The sequence below is a fragment of the Chinchilla lanigera genome, unplaced genomic scaffold (assembly GCF_000276665.1).
Source record: "Chinchilla lanigera isolate Chin_1 unplaced genomic scaffold, ChiLan1.0 scaffold00012, whole genome shotgun sequence".
Lineage (NCBI taxonomy): Eukaryota > Metazoa > Chordata > Mammalia > Rodentia > Chinchillidae > Chinchilla > Chinchilla lanigera.
Genome location: NW_004955413.1, coordinates 11317213 through 11338995, shown reverse-complemented (window position 1 = coordinate 11338995; position 21783 = coordinate 11317213). Strand labels below are relative to the sequence as shown.

The 21783-nt window shown below is 42.1% G+C and overlaps 1 protein-coding gene, 1 long non-coding RNA gene and 1 pseudogene across 2 annotated transcripts in view; 1 reads left to right on the top strand and 2 right to left on the bottom strand.

Annotated features, from left to right (window-relative positions):
- Positions 1-280: 280 nt before the first annotated feature.
- On the bottom strand, positions 281-12480 carry LOC102030061 (annotated as a pseudogene).
- The window catches only part of Plbd1 (phospholipase B domain containing 1), a 59977-nt gene continuing 50624 nt past the window's right edge, over positions 12431-21783 (top strand). Inside the window, exon 1 of the mRNA XM_013511442.1 lies at positions 12431-13172. Coding sequence (XP_013366896.1) covers positions 13064-13172 — 109 coding nt within the window. The 5' untranslated portion in view covers positions 12431-13063. The remainder of the gene's footprint in view (positions 13173-21783) is intronic.
- LOC106147938 lies at positions 14007-14657 on the bottom strand. Its single transcript, XR_001232977.1, has 2 exons — positions 14532-14657; positions 14007-14361 (listed from the first exon to the last, which is right to left on the bottom strand). It is a non-coding gene; the product is annotated as an uncharacterized LOC106147938 (long non-coding RNA).

Here is a 21783-nt window from a genome sequence, read left to right as displayed (position 1 = left end):
ATATATTCTAAATAAAATTCCAATAAAAGACTAAAAATTCTCACCTGTATTATACAATGAATAAATTATTTCCAGTTAACATGTTTTTGCTTTAGTACTAAATAAGTGACAAGAGCCAGGTGTGGTGGCGCACGCCTGTAATCCCAGCACTGGGGAGGCTGAGGCAAGAGGACTGTTGCTAGTTCGAGACCAGGCTGGGCTACAAAGTGAGCTCAAGGCATCCTGAACTGCACAGCAAGACCCTGCCTCAAAAAAAAAAAAACAAAAAAAACCACAAAAAAGCGACAACAAAGTTGATAACAAATGTTAAAGTCAGTTTTCTAGGTGAGTTCCAGTATGGAATATTGATTCAGAATGATGCAGGGTCTGAGAACACAGAACCTGAGGGCAGAGGGAGAGAAAAGCTTGCCAAAGCTGACATGGGCAATCGACAGGCACAGGGTGGGGAGGGGCTTAGGAGGGCGATGACGTCACTGAATACAGCTACAGAGGGAAAAGCAACCTAAAAGCTGAGACAGAGATAAGCCAGGCACCGAGACCTGTTCGCTATGCCTCCTGCCTTTTGTTTTTAAAGTGTTCAGAGACAAATTCCAGCAAGGCTTCTGATTTGAGCCAAAGCTTTCTTCTTGAACTTGTGATTTTCCAACCAAGGTGCTTGGCATATGTGAGAGGGAAACACACACTCACGTATGCACACACGCATGCACACATGCAAGCACGCACGCACACACACTCTCAACCTTAGTTTTGCTAGCTATTCAGCTAGAGAATAAAACCAGCTAAGAGGGTAAAACCAACCCAGAAATAAATCTATGTTTCCAGCAAAGAACTACACACACCCACAGGTTTTGCTTATTAGTAAAATGGGGAGGAAAGTGAAATTGCAGTTGAGATTCTTGGAACAAGAGAACTGGTGGGGGAAGAGTGACAGGAAAGCACCAAGCAGGAGAACTGACAAGGATGAAGATTAGCACACGACAAGGTGCCCAGCTCTGTCTGTTTCGTGTTCTGCTTTAGCTCTGCGTGACGCTCCTCTGCCCAGGTTCAGATGGGCACCCGCTCAGGCCCAAGCTTGGTGAAAAGCCCAATGGCCTTGACACAGCCTGCTGCCTGAACTTCTGCCCGGCCTCTCCCACTTTACGTTTCTGCTTTCCACCGAGGCAGCGAAGGGTGCGGTGGTGACGCTGTGTAGGCACAGTGCACTCTGAGAGTCACGCAAGGCAGCAGTGGGAAAGGTGTGTTTGTATTTTGGGCTCAATGCCTTCCAAATATAATCCTTGGGGCTGAACAAGGGAACGCAATCCCAAGCACTCTTAAACTCCAAATGTGTGCGCCATCCACACTCAAAAGGACAGGTCACTGTTCTCAAGGCCAAAAAAGGCTGTGCTATCCTGCAAAGAACTCTGTAGCAAAACCAAAGGCCCAAGTGAAACGACAAGATGACACGGTTCACTATCACCAAGAGAAATGAGGCACAGGAATGCTGGTAGCAGAGCTAAGAATGTCACCCAGCACATTTTACTTTAAACATATCTGATCAGGATGTAAGGACACTTCACCTTCTGTTCTTAACATATACATGGTTAGTGTTTACTTCAAAGCATAACTGTATACAGTACTTTTCTCCCAGGTACGGCAAACAATGTTGTATGACACCCAGCAGTTATAAATGTGGCTTTACTGCAGTGCCACTCATGGAACCCTGTAATATAAAAGGTGATTGCTGGATGTGCAACCTTATTTGGGACCTTACGGTTAAGACAGTTTTTGATCTACTTGAGAAATATTAAACTATGACATTTCACTTTGAAACTGTTACCAGTGAATACAGGAAGTCTTTGATTTTTCTCTCGTATGAAGCACAGAATCTTTAGTTTACACAAATGTTGTCTAAAATGGCAATGACTTAACACTTTCTAAAACTTAGAAATTACACCCAAAGCACAAAAGGTAACTCGTTTTTTACCAACATGGCAGGACAGTGACAATGCGTAATTTCCTGTACCAATCTGAGCATGAACTCTCTCAGCTTGCGTGTCCCTCCGCATGTGTGTGCGTGTGGGAAAGACAGAAAGGCCCTGCTGCTGCCATTGCTTCCAAATTGCTTTTGCCCACAAGCCAGTCAGTCAAAGGAGATGAGAATGTGCTTCTCCAAAATAAACCAACCTTGTCAAGGATTTATTTGTTTTAATTACAGAGGTAGGGTGGTGTGAGGATGTCTTCAACCACCAGAGAAATCAGTGGAATGGAGGTGGATGCCAGGCATGGCTGTACTATCTGGAAAGCGTACAGCTGGAGCTGGTCACAGGCAAAGGTGCACTTTCTAACGGCATGTGTTTCATTATAACAATGTGTACACTGCTTCTAGACAGCTTAGAGAAGGAAAGCAGACTGCTCTCCTTATATCACAGGCCGAGGAGGGCCCAATGGAAGTAGACTTTGAACCATAAACTCATGCTGAGAATTAGCACGTTTTCTAGGTAGGTAACAGCACAGGTAGAATATCATTACAGTTTTCTCATCATGAGGGAAAGGGAAGAGAAAGAAAAGGGAGGGGGAAAAGAAAAGAAAGCTGGCATTTCAGAGGTAAAAGACTTCTCTTTACAATTACAAGGCTTCATTAGGCAACAAGATTTTCTCACTGGAAGGCACATTAAAAGTAGCTGTGACATAACTTACTAAGACAATGGAAACCACTGAGGCGGAGAAGTACAGCTGTGTTAGGAACAAGCCATGCCGGGCACACGAACAGCTGGCAGAGGACTGGGTCCCAGGTAAAGAGAAGCAGGGTGCTGGCTGAGTTCCAGTGATTCTTCAGCACTTAAAGTCATTGTGTCATTTCAGTGGAGACTCTGAGCCCCCAGTGTGACAAAACATTTAAAACTGCAGAGACTTATACTGACATTTCTTATTGGTTTCGCCAGGTTCACTGGTTCAGCAGAGTGGATCTTCGATGTCTGGTCCACATCACTCACTTATAAAGTCAATGAGAGGAGCGATTATGGAATGTCTGACCTCATTATCTTGGTCATGTGTCCACAATTTTCATAAAAATAAATAATATGCATTAAATCAAAATCAGGATTAAAATTTGAAATGAGAAAAAAATGGACAACAATTTAGCATTCTTAAGGCAAAACATAGAAATCTCTTTAAATCAACATTTTATTATACCCACAGGAAATAAAATCCCAGAGCTACCATCAGGCAGGTAAATAGGACCCTGCTAGATACTTGATCGTGTCAAGCTTGTGTGCTTCGAGGATGGTCTTGAGGCCGGCGACCTCAGTTTCTGTCTTCCTGTCTGTCTGTGTCAGGGCCCGATCCTGCGGGCACGCAATTCTGTTTCCATCCTCAATCCCAGCAGCTTCTATTCGTTCAGTGAATACAATTCTTTTACTCTGTGCTTTTCTAGATTGAAGTCTAACTTGGTATCTGTTCAGATTTGATCACTTCATCCGTTACTTGTTTTAACTCATGTAGTTCAAGCTTTATTTTCTCATTTTCTGCTCTGAGGGCTGAAAATTCACTCTTCCCCAAAATAATCATGCCCTTTTTCACATTTGCAATCTTAGACATTATTTGCTGAAGAGTGATTTGCTGCTGTGTCTTGGTGACCATGTCTTTGTAGATGATCTCCACGTTGGCCTCCACGATCTTGACCAAGGCAGACACTACGATTTCTGCTTATTGAGTTGTAAATCCTTTTCCTTCCAGTAAGCACACAAAGGCATGGGTGTTGAAGCAGAGCTTCCAATTCCTGGGAGAGGTGAAATCTCTCCTTTTGTGCTCCAGCTGCAGGCACCATGTAAATGGCTTAGTTCCTGTAGCCCGGCTTGCACATGCTTCCCCCAATTTTTCTTCTTATTGCCTTCATTTAATCAGCAGCAGCCAGATTCATCAAATATTTATTAAGTACTTCTTATTTATGTTATGCCGATGCAATTAGGGCCTAAATCCTTTCTAGTAACCTAAAAGAAGCAATGTAAACATTTAATTCAGGAAGTTTCGCATCTATAATCAAGGTTAAATATCATAAGCAAGGACTGTGACATGATAATTGATTTTATTTGGCATTTGTACTTATTTTTGTAGAATGAGAAGAAGATACCAAGACAGTAAGAATGGGAAAAGAAGAAAACAGAGGAAGTTGGTGGCAGCTACTCAAGGATGTAGCCACCCAACTTAAGAGAGAGCTGAAAGAAGAGATTTAGGGAAATTATGAAAAAAGAAGAGTCAGGTAAAAATTACAAACTTAAAGCAGTGCAGAAAATACTTTAGGCTCTAAAGTATTCAGGAATGCCTTTTTCAGCCCTTTTGGAGGTAAGGATGGGAAAGAAGATGCTTACCATCAGGTTACAATGTTTATGACTTTGTCTTCTGTGAAAAAGAAAAATAAAAAAATTTAAAACTCCCTAATCAGGATTATATTTGGATGAAAACTTTCTTCTTAACCTCTACCTCTCCTGCTGTGTCAATCCATTCCTGAGTCACATCTCACCTCTAATACCATGGCACTAAAGCCAAGCCATACTAGCGGCCGTACAACTGTTGACCAAGGGCAGCTCCTGTGTTGTGTACCCACTTTACAAAACACCTGAAGACTGGAAATGACAATGGATGGCAGCCACGCAAAGGGCAGATGAGTGGGTAAGAGAGAGGAAGGCAGAAAGCAAGCACAGACTGATACAAGTGAGCAAGACGAGCTCCACAGTCAGAAGACCAGGCCCAGGACTTGTGAGGAATGCTCATCCTTTCCTTGGCTCTACAACAAGTCAGTATGTCAGTATTCTGACACCTACAGACCAAATGATATGTTTAGTTTCCAACACAACCAACACAATATAAGGGAGGAAAAGAATAGGAAAGCAAAGGAAAATCAATTATAGAAATAAATACACATCACAGTGGTTAAATGGTAATCTGAACTATTACCCTACACATTTTTTCTTCTGAAAAATTCTTGGTTATCCTAGTAAATCTGCCACCACTAGATTCATTGCAAGAGGATAAGATTATTTGATCAAGGGAGAAGAAAACAAAAATGCTAGAAAACCAAAGTACAAGGTTTGAGGCTTTTTGAAGTCTTGTGTATACAAAGACAATAGTCTGCAAAAGCTATTAAAATGTAAGATCCATGTATCTTAGCGAAAAAAAAATTTTTTTGGAACTGGGAGTTGAACTCAGGACCTCACACTTGCCAGGCAGAAAAATGTTTTTGAAATATTAAAAAATCTGGCTTGGAAAAATGAAAAGAGAGTGAAATAAAAGGGCATACAGTATACTGAAGAATAAGAAATTGGAATAAAGATATGGCTGATGTTGAATTAATTCCTTTCCATCACAGTAAAGAGTCCAAAGAGTTGATAAGAGAAAAGCGAGATAGAGGGTAAAAGTGAACGCCCAGCACCATCCTGCCTCTAGGGGTGGGGTACGGTGTGAAAACACTTAATAATACAAACACAAGACAGATCTACAATTACTAGAGCAGAGGAGATAATGCTTACATTTCCTACAGTGTAGCCCATTAATTTGCAAGCCTTGAAAAGAAGCCCTGTGGGACACGTGGCGCTGGAGTTTTAGAAAAGCAATGACTGAGGAGAGGTGTTTAGGGGAGATGAACTTCAGGACAGGCTCACTAATGAATAAACACTAGATCAGAGTATCTTTAAAATGCAACTGCAAGGACTCCAAGAATGGGCCAAAGCCTCACTAGGATCAAAGTTAAGATGAACAGTTAGTTTGTCAAGTATGTCAGAAACAGTTGGCTGCCTACCAGATTGTGTGCTCTTGCTTCCATCATAGGAGATCACATCACAACTGGAAGCTGCATTCCCCAGGGTTGTTAGCACACGGGTACAGCAATACCTCTAGTTCTTGCCATTGGTGGGTAAGCAGAAGTGATTAAGAAGCAGGTGTGATTTCTCCATACCCTTTGAGGGAAAGAAGAGACTTCACAGCCACTGGGAGATGGTTCCTACATAGAGTTTGGCAACCACAGTAAATTCACAATGGGTATCAAAGGATCTATTAAATATTTATAGGAAATATTTACAGTAGAGCATACTATAATGGGCTCTTTGGGATGCTTTATATTTCTTGGAAAAACAGCTCTGTCTGTTGGACACTGAGCAAATAGCCACTATTAAATTATTTGGCCCACATTATTTAATAAAATAAAAAGAACCATTAGGTATTTCTTTTGCTTTGCAGTCTTGAAAATATATTATTAAGATTCAAAGGGCATTTATAAATCAAAGAAGTTTGGGAGCTTTTGCCTTAGGGAATGGAGTCACAGGATGAAAAGTCACTGAATTCCTATGCTTCTACATAAAGAGAATTAAAAGAGCAGAGTAAAGAGCAAAATATAGCCTCTCTAGGATCTGGAATTGAGACACTTGAAAACAATAACTTGGGAGTGAAAAAAAAAGTAGATCTCCATCAGGAATCAGGAGGGAGCTGATAAGAACTAGAAACCAAAGGAAACTAAAGAAACTGAGCATAAAGTAGAGGGGAAACAAGGAAGCAGGTTGGAATAGTAATCCTGGCTCCCAGGCTGAGAGACTTGTCTCTGCAAACATAAGGGAAGCCTGGAGAGGGTCAAGTGCTCTGGAAAGGGACAATGGACCCAGGCTGGCAGCAAAGCCTATAGTTATTATGAACTGCAAAAGCAGCACAAGGTTTTACTCTGAAAATGATTCATTCTACGTAATAGGCTAGAGTTGGAGAAGGAATCCAGTGCAGTGCCCACCATACTTGAGGGTGTTTAATCAGGAGCTAATTGGGGAAGGAGTTAATGGTTTAAGACTGAACTAGAGAACAACTACATTTCAGGGTTTTGAGGGTCACTTTGTCATAGTGACTGGGTTGGAGATGACCAAAAGAGACAGTCATGGAGAGGGCGCCAGCTAGACTTAGCCTCCCTGAGAAGCCCAAGCTGAGACTGGGATGGACACAGGTATCCTACCCTCCATGGTGAGAAGCCAGGCCAGTTTCTTGTGGTTTTCTGAGAGGGCCAACTCAAAAAGTGCTGGCATTAAATCTAGTCAGCAGACCGCTTAACCACCTTCTCCCACCCAGCGCAGAACTCAGTGGTTTGTTTGCTTTCCTAATCTGCCAACATTATCAGGGATACCCCTAGGCCTGGACATTTGCCACAGCCTGGGTTGTACAAATAGAAGGGTTTTCAGAGCAGGGAACACCTCACAAACTCACAGGCTATAAAGCTAGGTGGAAAAATCAATGACTAGTGACACACAAAAAGACATGGAGACTGGGAGGGGCTGGAATGAATACAGCCCTAAGGCAGACACCTCTGAGGATCACACCCACTGGAAAACACCGGTCAGAATTGACTATTCACACACAAAAATGCAAGTATGGAAATAAAACAGGACTTAGTAATTATTCACTAAGCTTCCTCCATATCTAATGGATTCCAAATACTGCAGACTCTGGAAAACACTCATTTAGAAATATGGAGGAAAAAAAAAAAGAAATATGGAGGAATTTGGGGGAAATCATTTTCCTTTCTTTTTCTTTCTTTTTTGAGTCTTGAGGTTTGTCTTTTCCTTTCCTTTCTTCTCTTTTCTTTCCTTTTTTCTCTGTTTTTTCTTTTTTCTTCTTTGTTCTTTTCTCTTACTTTTATCTAATTTTATTAATTTTAGTTTACTTTTTAATAGAATCCTTTGTCTCACTTTTCCCTCCTACTTCTCATTTTTCTTTTTTTTATTTTTCAAATGTCACTTCTTTCATTTTCCCCTTCATTTTTACAAACATTACTATCAAGTTTTAGTAATGTTGGGATATTTAGTTGACTCTTTGCTACTATTGTTGAATTTTTCTCTATTGTTAATGATGGTATAATTGTTGCATTTAGTAGATACTTGCTGTAGGTCAATATTTGTTTTTGCTTTGTGGCTATGTGATTACTGAAGATCCCTTTTATACTGTTACATGTAGCACAGTGGTAGCTTTTATTGGTTCTTATAACCACTTTATTTTTTACTCTGCTATTGATGCTGATTTCATTGCTGTTGTGAAAGTGATGTAGTCATTAGTATTAATTAGTTTTGACTGTATGTCTTTGTGTCATCAACAATACTGGATTTAATTTCTGGCTAACTGGGTGCTGTGCCAATTACACTGCACCCTCAGGTCCCCAAATTAATGGAGGTGGTCAGATCTTTAAACAAAGTCAAAGGTCCATAGTTAGCCATATCCAAAGGACATGACTGGGAAGTAGACCTCAGCTAATGAAATCTCCACACTAACAGCAAAGTCTTTCCACCATAATTGATGCTAAACACTCAGTATGTACACATTAGGATACACACACACACACACACACACACACACACACACAGAGTACAGAAACATGAGCAAACAAGACAGTAAAATGCCTCCCAAAAGCCCCAGCTCTCCCCAAACTGATCCATATGACTTTAAAGGGAAGGAAATCAAGTCAAATGGCTGAATTATACAAAATGATAAGAGAAAAAATCAATAAGGTGCTCAGCAAACTCAAAGATGATATAACTAAACAGATAATGGGCTTAATAAATAAAATGATCAGTGAGCTTACAGAAGACACTAATTAAAAGCTAGCTGAGCTTAATAAAATGATACAAAACATGAATGACCAGTTTAGCAAATTAGAATCCATGAAAATGTACCAAACAGAAATCTGGAGATAAGAACTTCTATCGAAATTATTGACAATGGAAATGACCACTATGAGGAGCAAGTGTCAGAACTGGAAGACAGGGCTGGTAGAAATGATTGTATACTCAGAGATACCTTAAAAATAATGAGTTGAAGGAAAAGGATCCAACGCCTGCTAGATGATGCAAAGAAGACTAATCTAAGATTAACTGCAATTAGTGGAAAATCAGAAAACAGCAAAAATGGTATAAAAAACCTTTTTACAGAAATAATAGCAGAAAACTTTCCAAATATGGGGAAAGAACTTCATATGCATATAAGCAAGGCATATAGAACCCCAAGTAACCTTGATCAGAAAAGAACATCTTCACAACATATCAAAGTCAAAATCCCAGAAGTCCAACACAAAGACAAAATCTTAAAAGGTGTTGGCTAATAGGAGAAAAAATAAATGGGTGGCTGGAGGGGAAAGGAATGAGCTGTGAAAAGAATTAAGTTGTATTATGTACATGTATCAACTCTTCACAAATTGAATGTGAATTGAATGAATAATTCAATTGAAATTGCATTATATACTGCAAACATGTAGCAATAAAAAGCTTTTCAAAGAAAAAACAAAAAAGGCTGTTAGAGAAAAGCAACAAATAATTTATGAAAGTAAGCCCATTAGAATTACAGCAGACTTCTCAATACAAAGCTTAGAGACTACGATAGCTTGGAGTCAAGTGTTTTTCAGCCCTAAAAGAAAACAACTTTCAACCCAGACTAATACATCACATAAAACTATTTCTCAAAGTTGATGGAGAAATAATGTTTTTGTGACAAAGAGCACCTTAAGAAATTCATGACCACCAAACCAGCCCTTCAAAAATTTTTCAAGGATATCCTTGGGACAATGAAGCCAACAACACAAAAAAGTATGACTTAATAGCTACTTACAGGGTCCCACCCAGCAGCAACAGAACACACATTCTTCTCAGCAGTACATGGAACTTTCTCTAATATAGGCCATATACTGTGCTTGCTTTGGCAGCACATATAATATAGGCTATATACTAGCATATACAGCACACTTAAATAAACACAAAAGAATCAAAATTATCCTATGCAAATTATCAGATCACAGTACAATGAAACTAGAAATCAATGGCAAAAGAAAACACAGAAATTATACAAACACACCTTATTTCTATCTCCCTCTTGCTTTCAACCAGCATCTGAGCTAGAGGGGTTTCTTTGTACTTCTTTTTTTTATGAAAAAATACGACTACAGTTTCATAATCAAATAATAAAAGAATAATGATAGTTATCTTCAAAGTAGTTACTCAGCGTACAAGACATAAACCAAAAAGATTCTTGCAAAAAAGAATATGGATAACATAAATCTTTCTTTTCAATGACGTAAGATCAACAGTAGTATAAATGAAATTAATTAGTACATATATTGAAATATTTTCTTTGTCCACTAAGATAAGGAGATCAAGTCCCTCCCTAGTGGTGCTGCCTAGATGACATTACAAGATTTCCATCAGCCATTTCTCTAATATAAGGTAACAAGAGTCTTTTTTTCTTTTTTCCAGTACCGGGAAGGGAACTCACAACCTTGTGCTTGTCAGGCAGGCGCTGTGCCCCTGAGCTAAATCCTCAGCGCTCTAATATAAGGTAATGCAAGGGACTGTCCTGAGTTCCTTCTACTGCTCCAGCCCCTAGTACTAGGTAGGAGTGCAATTACCTTTTGAAACACAGGCTGAATTACTCTACTCAACACCATACCCCTATTTCTTTCAAAGGAGCTGAAAAAACAAACAAACAAACAAACCAGGTAGTGCTTTTATATTCTGAGTCATTAAAACTATGAATTGTGCCACCTGGTGGAAATATACTTTTATTCTTACAAAATACTCTGTACCAGTGGAGTCCACATTTGTATAAAGCTATTACCAAGAACAGGGCAATGGATGATGAGTAACCCCAAGTGACACTGTCCATTACAGAAGTGATAAGAACATTTAACAGCCAATATCATCTTTGATCTTCTTAACCTTAGCTTTAACATGAGTGAGTTTTTCTCATTTCTCTCCCAGATAAATCAACTAATTCAGCAGTTTTCAAGGAAGGGCAATTATGCACCATAGGGGAACATTTAACAATGTCTGGAGATATTTTTATAGTAGTTAAAACTGGTATTGGTGGGAGCGTTGCTGGCGTCCAGCAAATAAAGGCCAAATGGTACAGAGGTCAACCATTCCCACAACAAGGAACTGTCTGATCCAAAATTTCAATAGTGCCAAGGGTTGAGAAACTGATCCAATTAATTTGTTGACATGAATAACCTGCCCTCCTTATTACAGTGCAGTTTCTGTGATGGTACAGACTTTGTCATGTCCCTGTAGAATGCACATAAACATGCCAAGAACATAGTAGGCAACAAATATTTGATGATTAAACAATGGATGGACAAATGCCTCTTGGTTCACATCAGTCATGTTTACATGCATTATTTCATCAGAACATCTGGCTCCTTGGATGAAAAATTAGTAAGGTGAAGAAAGGCGGCATACAGTGGCATAGATGAAATATCTGTGGTGGCACAACTTCCTTGAATGTCCTAATGTAGTTCTCTCCCCTAGATGACACAACCAAAATGTTAGTAATTTTCCTTGATCTTTATCTTCTAACTGGGAGGAAAATGTGCAATTGTTACAATGTGCTAAATTCCTTCCTTCATTAGATGATTACCAAACAAAATTGTGACTTCTGTTTTGTAATTTGCCTGGGATTTGATGCACTTTTCATTTTTCTGTATCATTTCTAAAATTACAAGTGGACAGGGTCTGATGGAGTTACAAGGTGAATGTTTAAATTTTAAGAAAATATTACAGTAAAAGGTAGATTACCATTAATCCCCTTCAAAATATTCCACCTCGCTTTGGAAACGCTTATTCCATCATTTTACCATTCTCTGAAGCAGTTTTGAAAGTCCTCTGTTGGGAATGTCTTTACAACGCGTGATTAAAATAAATACGGTGAAAGCTATTGGCAAGCTCCATCCAACAGAAAGGCAGGCTTGTACAAAATACATTATGGCGTATCCTCAACCACCTCATTCACTGGATCTGGCACTGGGTAACTTCTGGCTCTTCCCCAAAGTCAAAATGACCATGAAAGATAAATACTTTTAATCGATTCAGAACGCTGAAGCAGTCACAACAGCACAAAAGAAGACAGTATGAAAGAGGAGTTCTTGAACTGCTTCATAAAGTAAGAATGGTGGCCTGAGTGTGTTCCAGGCAAAGGGAATACTGTGCAGGGCATGGCAATGCATCTTTTACAGTAATGCTTTAAAATAAAAACAACAACTAAACATTGCATATTTTTCTGTAACAACTTGTATTCCTCTCTCTAGGAATTCTTCTCCTAGTTTCTATGTCTCCTGACACCTCAGGAAAGTGTAGAAGAAATGCCAAGAGAAAAGCTCGGGCTGCGTGGTGGCTTGTCCACTCCTGACCACCTCCACCACACTTTAAGCATAGCTCTTTTACTGTAAACACTAGGGCTTTGTCTCTTTTTGCCTGTTGGAGGGCATGCTCTTCTTCGGCTTTGTACCACCGGCACCGAAGAGAAAAGATGGCCTCAATCAGTGCCTACTGAGACACACTGCCTGCTTCACAATGTCACCTGGGTCACCCTTTGCCAATTTCACAGCGTCACCCAAGACATAATTTTACCTACTTCACAATGCCACTTTGACCTGACACAGAAATGGAGACCCCACGGGGGCTCGGGGTTATCTAGTTTCAGTTCTGCGGGAATCATGCCCTGGGGGCGTCCGCAGCCAAGAAAGAGAAGCGAAGGATCAAAAGACTCCACCTGTAGCAAATGGATTTGGGTTAAACAGCCTAGGATGCAAGTCCTGTGAGGACGTCTCCAAAATGCCCAGGCAGCAGAGCTGCGCGTAGGCAAAGGTATGCGCTCCAGTGTCCCTCCGGGCGTCTCATCCACTGCCCCCGAGTGGCGGACGGGGAGGCAGAGGCTCGTGGGGCGGCAGTAAACCGATGCCTGCAAGCCCTGGGCCATCAAAAACTGCCCAAGGGATCGAGGGAAAGGGCGCTCAGCCGCTGCGTTTCCCAGAAGCGCAGCCCAGAAACTTTCCCAGCCCGGCCCACAGGTTGTTAGAGGGTCAGGCCCAAAGGACCCGCCTTTCCCAGCCCGAGGCCCCGCAGGACAGGACGAAGGTGGTTCCCCAAGGTCACGTTAGCTTCCGTGCCCCTAAAAGCCCCGATTAGGCAGGGCTCATGCAAGAAGAAAGTTAAGGACGCGCCAACCTCTGGGACGCACGCAGCGCCGCTCTGAGAACAGCTGCCACCGCCGGCCCAGCGCGCCCGAGTCCCGCGGAGCCATGGCCCTGGGCGGCCCCGGCCGGAGCCCCGAGCTGCCGAGGCTGTCGCCGCTGCTCCTCCTGCCTCTGCTGCTGCCCTTGGCCGCCGCGCGGCGGCCCAGCGCACCCGGTGAGCACAGCCGCCCGCGGAGGGGGCGCGGGACGCGCGGAGAGGACCCCGGGGTGGTGGGCGCGGACCGCACTCTGCGCGCCCGCGCGCCCTCAACCCCAGCCCGAGTCCCGCCGAGTTCCTTTCCAGCGGCGTCTCGTTTCCGGGTGGACTCCAAGACTTCGGTAGGGAGCCCGGCGGGTTTTGCTGTAGCCTTGCGGTAGCTCAGGGACGGCATATGAGAAGGGCGCACGGGCTATGTGTTAAGAACTTTCTGCCAACTTAAAAAAGTTTCGACCAGAATTTTTGGCAGACGGATCAGTTGTGTGCTCCAACTCTTGGTCATAGAGCCTACGCTTGTCTAGAAGTTCCAGCCAGGGGACATCTAAATATACTTATCCAGCTCACAGGAGGTGGGATGATTCTGGCCTGTCAGTTTTGTCTTTAAAAAAAAACAAACAAACCCGACAGTGATTTTGGCTTTAAGAAAAGGATTGAAACCTGGTATTGTCAATCGTCAGCTTGGTATATGCCAGACACTGTGTCACTGTTTTTTCATGTAATACTCGCTATAATCACAAATAGGATTATAATTCCCACTTTACATATGAGAAAATTAAAATGGGCAGGAAGTCATTACTGTATTTGGCATAAAGGTAAAACAGCAAACGAAGATGTCTTGGAAACCACAGGGCATTTGCTTAACTATTCTTCTCGTGGTAAAGCAGGTTTTATTCCTACCATATTTAAGCGAATACACACCCTTTGCAGAAAGAGAGAGACCGTCATATGTCAGTTCCATTCCCAACAAGACCAAGATTGCACACTGTAGGAACTCAAAAAAGACTTCAAAAGTAATAATTAGTTTTGTTTTATTTCATAATCTCTTGTCTGTGCAAGAGCGGGGTGGGGCGGTGCCCCTTCCCGAATGTGTATGGATTCTTGTCAGACCATCTTCGGTCAGCAGGTACCGAGAGTCATCCAGTTTCAAGACCTCTGCTCTGGAAACTTGCCGGGTTATCACTCCAGGATCGTACTCTTTGCAGTCTGCTCAGCCTCTCGGATGGGAAGTGATGAGCCGGGGGCTCCTGGCCCTTGGTGTAGCCTCACATTCTTTTCTTTGACTTGATGAGGGAGGGGCTCTTGACGCTGCCTTTTAGTCCAGGCAAACTGCTAGTTCAGACGTCCCCGGGAGAGGCCGGAGAGGGTCCTGGGAAGAAAACGCTTGCGTGTGTGAATGCCAGCCGCAGTCTGTCTTCCTGTTCTATCCTTTTGGACTGTGGAGATTACTTTAAACGATTCTGTGGGTAGAGAGGGGAGTCTGAAGGGTGAGGTGGAGAGAGACCCTGTTTTCCTGAGGAGGGGTCATTGTTCACCTACCAAAATACTACCCGGGAAGAAAGGCATCTGAAAGTGACTTGTCCCAGGGAGGCTGACTCCGAGCCTGGAGAGTGAGTGCAGGATGATGCCCTCTGGTTTCAAGGTGACCTGAAGGCTTCCCGGGGTGGGTGGGAGGATGGCCCTGTCCACACTGGCTATTTTAAACAGATGGCTTCTCTCCTTCTGCTCTCACTAATCCGCTCAATCACTGCAGCCTTTGGGGTCTTTGTCTGAATAGGGAGTAGACAGCCAGAAACTTAAGGGTAGTACTTCCTGCTCCTCATGTGTTCTGTGTGATCCAGCCAAGTACTCTGAGCTTAGTAGGATCCTGACAAACTCCGAAAGAATTGCATTTTCATCCCCCTGAAATGAAATTTGCATCTTGCAGTATGCACCTATTTATACAAAAATAACTTTCTTTAATTTCTAAACATCATTTTGTAGTTTTTAATTCCAGAAATTAACAACTAACTATACCCTTCACCTTAACCATATCTTCCAAGCTACTATAGACTTCAGCCATGTAAAGTATGACCGAAAAGCTCCCTGTTCTTTAGACGTGGTGTGTGTGTGTGTGTGTGTGTGTGTGTGTGTGTGTGTGTGAGAGAGAGAGAGAGAGAGAGAGAGAGAGACAGAGAGACAGAGAGACAGAGAGACAGAGAGAGAGAGAGATGAGGATAGAACCCAGGGCCTCATGCATGCTGATCATGCCCTCTACCAATAAGCGACACCCCCAGCTCTTCTTGTGTATTTTTCTACCAAGTGTGTATAATGAAGTCAGATCACCGGGGAAAGAGATGGGTTGGCTTCTGCAAGACTTACAAGTGTCACATACCTTGGTACCTTGGTAAAACTGGTTCTTAGTCTGCCATGAATTTTATGAGACTAGACTAGAAGTTCAGTTTTTCCGGTGCTCCAGATCTGATCAGGTTTAAAGAAGCTGATTCATCCTGGTACACACCCAGGTCTATTCATCAGACTTCATTGCTAATTATTCACTAAAAATATAACTGTCAGGCAGTTTGGATATTTGTGTAGGCTGCTATGGGCACATTCTCACTGAAATCAAACCGCGTGGAGTAGGTGATATCAGGCCTTCGCATCCCAGTAGGCACTGGACACCTGACTCTGCCAGCGGGGTTCCCCTCCACTGGACAGGGCTTCCTGAAGAGGCTGGCTTCCCACATGTCCATGGCTCAACAGTGCCCACTTGAGACACACTTTCCCTCAAAAGTGTGCTGGTTTAGGAATCATTCGGTTTCCCTAGTCATTTGGCAGACAAATGGGGTAGTGGGGCCAATCTCAGTTGATCCTTTAACTCCTAAGGCATTCTTAGGTCTAAATTCACTTGAGACAGAGCTTCCCAGTTGCTTTACAGCTTCTTTTTTATATGGAAGCTCTTCATTCTAGAAAGTATAGTATTATAGAGAGGTAGCATAGGATTTGCGAACTAGCTGGGAGTGGTGGTTCATGCCTGTAATCCCAGCACTCTGAGAAGCTGGAAGGATGAGGCAGGAGTTCTAGCCCAGGCCAGCACAGCCCAGCCCAGGCCAGCCCAGGCCAGCCCAGGCCAGCCCAGAGAGTTTAATGGCTTAATGAGACCGCACCTCAAAATAAAGAAAGAGAGCTAGGGAGGTAGCTCAGTGCAGAGCTACCTCTAGGTTCAACCTCCAGTACCAAAAAAAAAAAAAAAATTCAAACAGAAACCCCCTTAGGCCAGGACCTAGCGGCCCATGTTTGAATCATGGCTCCAATACTGTGTGACCTTTGGGCAGTTATTTAATCTCACTAGGCCTCAGTTTCTGCATCTGAAAAACAAACATTATAGCAACATGTATCCCATACCTTGCTGTGAGGGACAGTTGCCTGGAGTACTGTAGATCTACATCACTGAGGGGTTAGAGTCACTTTTTTCAGGAAAGACAGTAACGGTCTCTTGATGAGGCAAACGGGTTTGCAGATAATAATCTGTTCTTCGAAGTATTAACTTATTAGAGAAGCAAGGTGTTTCCTTAACTAAGGCTCAATGTTTCAGGAACTGGGGCACCTCAACAAGTGATTCAGAAAACAGTGGGCAGTGTCTCAGATCACTTTCTTTGCTTGTAATTGACTGACCAAAATCACCTTGATTCCAGTGTTTTTTCTTAAATGTATTTGTTTTACTGTGTCTGCCTTAGAATTTTCTAACTCTTTTCCCACCGATCCTGTCTTCCTGGAGCTTTTCCCTCTATTCAGTGTTTCACACCCAACAGAATTCAGTGTGGGCAGACGATGTAGCTCAGTGGCAGAGCTCTTGCCCAATATCTCCGAGTCCCTAGATTCGGTCACCTGTGCCACAATAAAAACATAAACAGCCACAGGAACAACTAAACAAGAAGGTCATTGCTCCCCGTGAACTTGAACATTTGCTTGTGTTCTCCCCGTACTCATTTACTTTGAAAAGTGAACTTTATTTTCTGATTCTTCTGGATTGAGCAAAGATCTAAATCTTTCTTTAGACAAAAGTCTGTTCTGGAAAACAGAACATAAAATTTTTTTCCATACTTCTTTAGGCATTACTTTTACATGGTCATTGATGATCTTTTGTTTTCGTTGGATTCCAAATTATAAAATATTAACTATTTAAGTAGCAGAAGAAAAGAGGTTAGCAGCAGCAATCATGAAATAAATAGTCAAAGATTGCTGGGCATGCTGGCGCATATCTGTAATCCCAGTGCTCAAAAGGCTGGGGTAGGAGGATCATTGAGTTTGAGGCCAGCTTGGACTACATAGTGAAACCCTGTCTCAAAATTCCAAATCCCCCCTGAAAAACAAAAAATTTTTTTTAAACTCAAAGACTTACTTTCCCCAACATTTTAGGATTTTTATGTATTTAAGCTTTCTCTTCTTTTAATGGAGTTGCAGTTGTTTCTATATGTTACATTTCATAATCTTTTGAAAATTTAGCTCTGTAATGTGACTAGAGAATTTACTTGTGGTGCTATTATGCAGGTTCTTTGTTCTACTGCAAAACAGGAATTTGCCTAACGTGGTACAATATGAAATAAAGGTAGTGAAAGTATGAGGAAATTTTAGTGTAAAACTTGAAACTCTGTGTCCACACAACCAATATCATGTTATAATCTCCCAAGGGAAAGTCTCTTGATTAAGAGATTTGAAAATAGAACAAGCAAATCACTGAAGAAGATCAGCTTGATCTGAAGTTGATCTACCCACCCTGCAAATACTGCAATTGTTCCAGTGTAATTTAGTGCTAAGGTATTCAAACCAGCAGTATTTTCTCTGTAATCATTTGCAAACCAAAAATATTAAAGTCTTACCTCATAATAAGAAATAAAGACTTAATATACTATAAACTTGCTACCGGGGCTGGGGATTTAGCTCAGCGGCAAAGCACCTGCCTGGCAAGTGCAAGGTTGTGAGTTCGGTTCCCAGTACCGGAGAAAAACCAAAAATAAATAAATAAATAAATAAACTTGCTACCTGCTTATCACCAGGTGTGACTTTCCCAGCCAGTGTGAAAGTTTGGGTTTCCCATGGCCCCATGATCAATATGGTGTCATGCCAGGCCCGAGGGAATGGAGCCAATGAACAGTAAGACGCCACCTCTCATTCACAAGGAGTTTGCAGTCAAGTTTACTGGGCAAAGTATACGCACAAATAATCTAATTAATGAGTCATCTAGGTGAGGAGTGAGCTAAGAGTACCAAATCAGAGCGAGGCACAGTCCACATTCTGTTGCCAGGACTTTGGTCAAGAGCCCTGATAACAGCTGGCAGTGATTAATAGGTACGTTTCCAGGGGGTGAAGGAAAGTGATCATCAGATCTAAACAAATCCCCAGCAGTTTTCTGCACTGGTGTTGTAGTGCTTTGAAACTATTTTCTAGAGCTGTTTCTTTCTACTAATCTAGCATGCCTGGCACATTATGCAGCCTCCCGTCCAGCCTCGTGCGTGTGTTTTATCTCAGCTCCAGGCAGTGTAAGCTGAGGCGGCTCTCCTCAGCCACACTCCACAGATGTCTTGCTTTGCACCCCAGAGCATCCCTGAAGTCAGGATCACTTAGTCCTGGAGCACGTGCTGTAACACCTCACTGCCGCTGCCGAGAGCAGGCTGGGCTATTCTTCTTCCATCCTTGGGACGGATGCTTGGGAAGGCCATTCTGTTCACCAAGAGGACCAGTCCCCAGTGTCCACAGGGGAGACCCCTGACGGACAGTCCCTGTTTCCCTCTTTCTGCTTACAGCCCCTCACTCCTGTTCACTGAGTGCACATCCTAAAACCATCCCCTGTCAGCAAAAGAATTGGGTTTTGATCTCTGGAAACAGCCATGCTGAAACACCTATCACAGTTTTATTACCTGGAGATTGTTTAATTCATGAATCAATTATTTGTTTAGTGCTGTGTTGAAGAGTAGCAATACTAAGAGGCCTTTCAAAAAAAGAAGAGCAGTGAACGCCAAGTTGCCCAGACAGAAATGCTGAATGCCTCACTTGAGGACCAGTGAGGGCCGCTTAACAGTCTATACCAGCAAGCACTATGCTTAATACTCTTTGGTGAGCCTAGCTTAATTGTGTGTGTTCATTCAGTGAAAGGCAGGTTTATCAGAACCTTCATTCACCGAAGTTAGTCTAAAACTCAGAGGGCTTTGCCTGCAACTTGGGTAAGAGGCCTAAGGGATAGTTCAGACTCTGTGGGCATACATCTGCCTTGCCTACTGGGTAAGTGCCACATATTGATAGTCTTTTTAGGGTTGTAAAAATGAAATGATTTTGACATTTTAACAGCAATGTCCTCAAAAACCATAAACTTGGTAAATATCTGTTGAGTGAACAAGTGTTAATTTATTGTAAAAAGTATTTTTCTTCTATAGAGATGGAAGACTCCTTATCATTTTTCTATTGGTCTCTGTAAAAACCTAAACCTTCAAATTAAATTTTCTGTACTGGCTTGTGTACTTTAACATTTTCCCAAAGTTTCTTGTTTTTGGTTGAAAAAAAAAATTCCTGACCCTATCTTAGAAAGAATTTGTGGAATAGTTACATGTGGCTTATGTCAATTGCTCCCATATTTGAAACCTGATTTTCCTAGTGCCTCATTTTATGAAAGTACATAGTTTTCTGGGCTGGGTGGGTAACTTAGTGGTAGAGCACTTGCCTAGCATTCGTGAGACCCTGGGTTCCATCTCAGCACTGGAAAAAAAAAATAAGAAAGGAAGGAAGGAAGGAAGGAAGAGAAAGAAAGAAGAAAGAAAGAAAGAAAGAAAGAAGAAAGAAAGAAAGAAAGAAAGAAAGAAAGAAAGAAAGAAAGAAAGAAAGAAAGAAAGAAGAAAGAAAGAAAGAAATCAGGCATTGTGATGCAAGCCTGGTCCCAGCACTCTGGGAGGATGAAGCAGGAAGACAGCAAGTTAAGGCAGTTTAGCAGCTTAGCATTACCTTGTCTCAAAAATCAAAAAATAAAGAAAGGGGATGTAACTCAGTGCAAACAAAGGCCCCCGGTCCAATCGCCAATACTGAAGAAAAATGAAATCCCTTTCCATGATTTCATTTTCTCACCATCCTCCTCTCAACATGGAAATGCTTTTAAAAAATAAAGAAGTATGATGGCTTAATCTCTTAAAAGATTTAAGCAAATCAGAAAATAGCATGGACACTAGGAAAACCAGAAAGTTGGTACATGGAGAAAACATGCTGGAGTGGAGGACATCCCTATGAGTGCACTGAAAAACTGAGATCTTGGTTCAACTCTCAAAGCATGTGCTAAGCTGTTAACAATAAAATTTTGGTCACTGAGTCTGTTAAGACTGAGTCAAAGTTTCTTTATGCATGAAGGTACACTGGTGTCGCAAAAGCCCACATTTGCAGCAGTCGATTTCTCTGGTCAGGAAATAGGTGGTGCAGTGAGAGTGAGTGAGTGAGTACTTAGCTGGTCTCAAGAGCGAGTCAATGTTTGCAGCAAAAAGAGGAAGGCAGGTAGAGCTCGGGTGCTTAAGATGAGAAGTGCCAGGGTTTCAGAGAAAGAGGCAAAGCTAAAACCATATTTTGTGGGTGGAACTGAAAGAGACGAACTAGTAGGGCCTCCTCTCCTTCCCTTTTTTCTTTCATAGTTCCTGTTTATGACTCCTCCCCTGCCTCTGCTCTTTGTAGCTTCTTCATTGAGGCCTCCTAGTCTCCCAGCAGAGCTCCCTGGAGATGAACGTGGAGGGGAGGGTGTGGGGAACGTTGGGGAAGGGCCCAGGCTATGGAGACAAGAGATGGAAATAACTAGGAAAAAATATTTACTGTGTTTGGAAGGAGAAGGAGGGAAGATTTTGTGGAAGCTGCTCATAACTGCCAAAATAATGGCTGGTTGCCTTCACTAGCAGTTAGACAATTTTTGTTGCAAGCAGTGTATATTCAAAATTTCACTTCCACTTAATTTTTCGTAAGGATAGTCATCCAGTGTGGTCCTAGTTTTCCTAAGTTGCCTTAGTCCTACCCAAGTTTCTTCTTGAAGAGTCAGTCAGGGTTAGTTTCTGGGCTTGACCAAGTGCCAGCCTCTCATGTACCCTGTCTGGGAAACATACATGATGATCTATTATTAAGGTTGTACTTTAAGTGCTTACATAACGATCTTTGCATTTGAAAAGTAACATGTTGATTCAATATTGAATGTTGCCAACAGATACCCTATGTAAACATTTAATAGAGCTTTCCAGCCTCCTGACCACTAAAAACTATGTATAAACTCAACTTGGATTCCATCCCAGACTTATTTTCCATCTGCTTCATTTCTTGGTGTATGATACAGCGTTCCTCCACTGAGTCTTAGCCTAGAACCTGAGGGTCAGTCTAGCCCCCTCCAACCTCTTAGATTACTGACCCAAATGTAATGCTTTTCTTTACTTAGAACAGATCTGCAGTGGTTTCTCAGGCAGCGAAAAAATATATACCGTTTGCTTTCTCCTTTTCTTATTTCCTCTCTCTCTCTTTTTCTTCCTATGTGTTCTTTCTTTTCACAGTTATTGAGGACCTGTTATGTAGCTGTTATGTACCTGTTAATGTTACAGTATACGTATAACATTATACATAAGCATTATACTAAATGTGGAGGAAACTGTGGCTTCAAGGAGCCCACAGTCTCGGGGAGCCGGGCAGACATGTAAGCAACGGTACAGCAGGGCGGGTGTGATGAAGTGTGCATATATACAAGGTACATCAAGCTTCTAGAGAAACAGCTGCTGCTTCCTTAGTCCCAAGTAGCAGTCTTGTGATG